This window comes from Populus trichocarpa, chromosome 9, assembly GCF_000002775.5.
Source record: "Populus trichocarpa isolate Nisqually-1 chromosome 9, P.trichocarpa_v4.1, whole genome shotgun sequence".
Classification (NCBI taxonomy): domain Eukaryota; kingdom Viridiplantae; phylum Streptophyta; class Magnoliopsida; order Malpighiales; family Salicaceae; genus Populus; species Populus trichocarpa.
The window spans coordinates 4076377-4082086 of record NC_037293.2 but is presented as its reverse complement, the minus strand read 5'-3'; the positions used below and the strand labels follow the sequence as shown (position 1 = coordinate 4082086).

The following is a 5710-nucleotide window of genomic DNA, read 5'->3' as shown; positions in this document are numbered from 1 at the left end:
ACCGAATCAACCAGACCCCCGACGTTTTTTTTTTTTTTTTATGGTGAAAATGGAAAAATAAAATAAAAACGCCGCCAGCTCTGTACAGCTCAAGCTGACTAGCCAAGCCAGAAAAGCCTCACTCACCACATTAGACCACAACCAAATCCATTAAACCCAAGCCAAATTCCGAATAAATAAACCCAACCCAACCCAACCCCGGCTTAGCTCACACTAGCCGCTCCAAAAGAAAAAAAAGTCTCCCTCCCTCCCTCCCTCCCTCTCTCTCTCTCATGTAGACTGACTGACGATTATGGGTATTGGTCTATTAATATTTCAGTAATCCGGTTGAGCAAGGCAAAGGAGTATCGTCTGGTAGTACGGTGCGTGCAGTGAGAGATCCGGTTCGTTTTGTTATCTGGGTTATAATAATGGAGGAGGAGAACGGAGGACTGGTAGTGCAAAGTTTGATAGAGACAGTGAACGAGATAGCTTCGATCTCAGATTACAGATGCGCGGTCAAGAAGCAGTATTGCAATCTAGCTAGGAGGTTGAAGTTATTGACACCAATGTTGGAAGAGATTAGAGACAGCAAAGACTCCATCATCCCTCAACAAACTCTCAAAGCTCTTGTTTCGCTCAAACAAGCTTTGGATTCCGCTAAAGATTTGCTTAAATTTGGTAGCGAAGGAAGCAAGATTTACATGGTCTGTACCCCCCTCCTCTTGTTTGTTTTTTTCTTAACGATTCCTTCTCATTTTCTATATATATATAGGGTAGAAGAATCTATCGATACTGACCTGGATTTTGTATATTATCGCGCGGAATGACGAAAACGGATCCGTATGGTTGACGACTCCACACAGTTAGTTCGGGTTTTTTTTTTTAAAAAAAGAAGTGTTTTGGATATTTGGGAATTAGATGTCTGTTGTTTTTGTTCCCATTGATGTTTGTTTCTCTTAGATTCCATCGAGATGCATTTATTCGAGTCTGAGTCATTGACTTTGTCTCTTCTTATGTTTCTTGTCCTTATGGATTTTGTACCTGTTGAGGAAGTTGCAGGGATGCATGATGATTCATGGGCTACTGCAACAACAACAAAGAAACATTAACTTGTTGTGTAGCTAGACAGTTTTTCTAGAGACTCTATTGATGTGACCTTGATTTCTTTTTATGGAGCTGGTTCATAGGGGTTTTGGATTTTGATCATGAGTACAACTCAGATGAATCTTCTGATACTGCATAAACTACAGAGTACAGAATTGATTTTTTTTTTTGGCAAATTATTGTGTTGGACCTGGTTATGCCCAGCATTTCGCTAATCAGTCGCCGCTGGAACTTTGATATGGGGGTTCATAGACAATTTGTCTTACAGGAAAAATAAATAAATCGAAAAAGGGAGCTAGAAAGTTGTCAACCATGAAAGAAAGCGCTGCGGCATTTCTAAATAGGAATGTTTTATGGTAGTGTCTGTTTCTTTTCAATTGACAACTGCAATGTATCAAAATATTCAGCAGAAACGTGTCTAAAGATTTTATAAGCTGATGTGGTTCATTAATAGAATGGTTTTAAGCATTGGAATTTTTGGTTTATCCTTACATATATGTCCACTTCCTCAATGCTAGTGTGCATATACACTTCCTCATTCCTAACCTATAATGCACATTCTATATCATTTGTGTTTTTTTGCATGGTTTAATATCTTTTAGCTAAATGTTACCATGCCTAGGTGTTATTAGACAAAAGTTCTCTTGTAATTCTTATTGCAAAAGAGTAGAGGCAAAATTTGGTAACATCTCCAAAATGCTATTTAGTTTGTGTTTTTGTTTTTCATGGTCCCATCAAGATGCCTAGTTTTCTTCTTCTTCTTTTTTTCCTTCTAAAATCACTGTGTTTATTTTGCTTTCAGGTCCTAGAGAGGGAACAAATTATGAATAAATACCATGAGGTGACAGCTAAATTGGAGCAAGCTCTAAGTGGAATTTCCTACGAAAGCCTTGACATATCTGATGAAGTTAAGGAACAGGTAGAGAATTGTTAGTGTTTGTTTTTATTTGGGGACGTTGATAACCCAGAACTCAACAACTTAATATTCTGTCCTTAACGTCAAAGGAGCTTAGTTGAGGTCATTTCTTGGGTATCATAAACATCAAAGGAGCTTAGTTAGATACCACTGTTTTTCTTCTTGACCATTTCAAAATTTTGTATGTTTTAAAAGATCCTAAGATGATCCAATCACACTTCAAAACTACACCTGCTTTTTGTCTTGGATGTGTGGTTTAACAAGAATATGAGTGGTTCCAACAGCTCCTTGCATTAACTTATCCATGTTATTGTATTTGTTTTATTGTACATCTCTTTTTACTTTTTATTTTTTAAAAAACGAACACTGATTTCAGGTTGAGCTTGTCCTTTCTCAATTTAGAAGAGCCAAAGGAAGGGCCGATGATACTGATGTTGAGCTGTATGAAGATCTCTTGTCCCTTTACAACAAGACTGATGATTCAGCAAAAGATCTAGCTGTCCTCAGAAGGTTGTCTGAGAAGTTACAGTTGTTGGGAATAGCTGACCTTACACAAGAGTCTCTAGCTTTGCATGAGATGGTTGCTGCCACTGGTGGAGATCCCGGGGAGAACATTGAGAAGATGTCAATGCTTCTGAAGAAAATTAAAGATTTTGTGCAAACAGAAAACCCAAACTTGGATGCTCCAGCAAGAGAAAAGAATCTTCCCCCAAGTGGCAGTGGACAAGCTTTTGCTGATGGAAGTCACAAGACACCAGTTATACCAGATGATTTCCGCTGTCCAATATCCCTGGAATTGATGAACGATCCTGTCATTGTTTCAACAGGGCAGGTACATGGATCCTGAATCTTAGTTATACCCTATAGTATTTGAAACAATGGGTGAAACTTAGTTTTTGTTTTTCTTCCTTTTTAGTCTGCAATTTGATGATGTGAAGTTTCACACCTTGCATCCATCTTCCATTTTTCAACTACGACTGTAGAATGTTTACAGAAACTGCCATATGCTTGGATAAAACTTGTTAGTGCATCGAAATAGTTAGGTCACTTTTCATCAAGTAATTAGGATCTTCCCTTTGACGAGACCTCTATCTAAGATTTGGACTCTAAAAGTTATACCTGTCTTCCATAATTACTTTTATGTTGCTTTAGAAAGATGGAAACTTGCAAAAAAAATCTGAAAGTTTACTGCTCTAAAGATAGGATGGTAACCACTAACGAACATCTTGGGGATTGATTGCTGATTGGTCATTTACTAGATCTCTTGCTTGGTCCTTGCCCTGTATAAGCTCAAGGGTTTGTTTATACATCTTTCTACAGCTGTCCTATTTAACATATCTCCTTTGTATCTGTTATAGACCTATGAACGTTCCTGCATTGAGAAATGGCTGGAAGTAGGGCATGACACATGTCCAAAGACACTACAGAAACTCACCAGTGCTGCTCTGACACCCAACTATGTTCTACGCAGCCTCATAGCCCAGTGGTGTGAAGCCAATGGCATTGAGCCACCAAAAAGACCCAGCAGTTCTGGGTCAAATAAAACTGTATCTACTTGCTCACCTGCTGAGCGTGCAAAGACTGAAATTCTCCTTCACAAGCTTGCATCTGGCAGCCTTGAAGACCAGCGGTCTGCTGCTGGTGAGATCCGTCTTCTTGCCAAGCGAAATGCTGATAATCGTGTGGCTATTGCTGAAGCTGGTGCAATCCCTCTCCTTGTAGGCCTCCTCTCAACTCCTGACTCTCGCACCCAAGAGCACGCAATTACAGCGCTTCTTAACCTCTCCATATGTGAAGAAAACAAAGGAAGCATTGTTTCAGCTGGGGCAGTTCCTGGTATAGTGCATGTGCTCAAGAAGGGCAGTATGGAAGCTCGAGAAAATGCTGCAGCCACCCTTTTCAGCCTTTCAGTTGTGGATGAAAATAAGGTTACAATTGGTTCTTTGGGGGCCATCCCTCCACTGGTGACTCTTCTAAGTGAAGGAACACAAAGGGGGAAGAAGGATGCCGCGACTGCACTTTTCAACTTGTGCATTTATCAGGGGAACAAGGGAAAGGCAGTGAGGGCAGGAGTTGTGCCCACATTGATGCGTCTATTGACGGAAACAGGTGGTGGAATGGTTGATGAGGCAATGGCTATACTAGCAATACTGGCTAGCCACTCTGAAGGGAAGGCAATCATTGGAGCTGCGGAGGCTGTCCCGGTTTTGGTGGAAGTTATCAGGAATGGGTCACCCAGGAACAGAGAGAATGCAGCAGCAGTGTTGGTGCATCTTTGTTCTGGAGACCAAAAACATCTGGTAGAGGCACAAGAGCATGGAGTGATGGGGCCGCTGGTGGATTTGGCACAAAATGGCACAGACCGGGGAAAGAGGAAGGCTCAACAGTTGCTTGAGCGTATAAGCAGATTCTTTGAGCAACAAAAGCACACTCAGGCACAAATCGAGGCTCACATCCAGCAGCCTCAGCCACCCACCGTTGCTAATTCTGGTGATAGCTGACATTTTTGTTTACTGTTTCATTGATTTGGTTTTTGTTCCGTTTCATGATTCCAAGAGGCAGCTTTGCTTTGGAAGAGGAAGGTGGAAGATCACCTGCTTAAGTTATTTATTTGTTTGTGTGGGATGAGGACTGCTCTTTCAGGAGATTACTAAAGATCCAAGGGGAAATGGAGAATGAAGAGAAAACTCCAAAACAAATCCAACTGTGTATGTGAAATTGTACCATGTAACATACAATCATCCTCAGTTTTTATTGAAGAGATGTTTTCTGAACTCACATGAAGTCATATACAAGATTAAGATACACACAGAAACGATTGATATGGAAATGAAAGAATGAAATGATACCGTCTATTTAGCGGTTTCTTGTGTAGCAGTCTTAAGTGCTTTTATATATTGCTACTTTGCTATTAGGGTGAGAAAAAAAAACCTGATAAATTAATTAAAACAAGAAAACTAAAAAAAATTAATTGAAAAAATTGATCAATGAAAAAACCTATTAGAATATTTAAAAAAATATTTGGTTTGGTTTGGTTTTGGTTTCATAATACTTTCTAATTTCTAACCCCAGCAAACAAGCCGCTCCCTGCACAGGTCACACTCCCAGGCACCCACACCCAGATCAGATCAAACAAACAATATCAATCTTCATCTCCTGTAGGTGAGTTTAAACAATATCAATGTTCACTCCTGCTGGCAGATCTTCAATCTTCAATCTAGCAAACCAGCCACCCCTCCCAAGCTCCCACACGCCACACCCAACCTATTGATTCAAACAAAAAGGAATCCCAGTAGGCTAAGAAAGGCTCATCGTCAAAGACAAAAGTAGCATTGTTGTCTGGCATCATTGGAGATTCTATGTAATAGTTCATCATGCTCTGTGCATCTTGTTGTGTCCATACATCACTTACAGCACTTCTCTCTTCTTTCTCTTGGTTCGGTTTGGTTTGGGTTAAATTTTTTTAAAAAAATTTCAGTTTGTTTGTTTTTACATGTAAAAACCGAACAAAAAATAATTACTTCTATTTGCTACAACGAACTATATTTCTAATTTTGTTCAGCAGCTCCTCAAGCAGAAGAAAATGCACTAATCCCAAGAATATGGCCAACAAGTCGTAGTGATATAGGTCTTAGGACCTTGGAAGAAACTACCCTGTTACTTCTGGAGCTTCATCGGGGATATGCATGTATTTTTCGAGCCTTTCTA

The 5710-nt window shown here is 39.9% G+C and overlaps 1 protein-coding gene across 1 annotated transcript; it reads left to right on the top strand.

Moving 5' to 3' along the window:
* Positions 1-208: 208 nt before the first annotated feature.
* On the top strand, positions 209-4879 carry LOC7488126 (U-box domain-containing protein 13). Its single transcript, XM_002313404.4, has 4 exons — positions 209-686; positions 1889-2005; positions 2379-2834; positions 3361-4879. Exons 1-4 carry the CDS (start codon positions 411-413, stop codon positions 4501-4503), a joined length of 1992 nt encoding a protein of 663 aa, XP_002313440.1. The 5' UTR covers positions 209-410; the 3' UTR covers positions 4504-4879.
* Positions 4880-5710: the final 831 nt, after the last annotated feature.

Bases quoted from the DNA above. Each gene is read 5' to 3' on its own strand.
- LOC7488126 (XM_002313404.4), top strand. From the start codon at position 411: ATGGAGGAGGAGAACGGAGGACTGGTAGTGCAAAGTTTGATAGAGACA. The intron at 687-1,888 runs GTCTGTACCCCC...TTTTGCTTTCAG, and splicing joins AAGGAAGCAAGATTTACATG to GTCCTAGAGAGGGAACAAAT. The intron at 2,006-2,378 runs GTAGAGAATTGT...CACTGATTTCAG, and splicing joins CTGATGAAGTTAAGGAACAG to GTTGAGCTTGTCCTTTCTCA.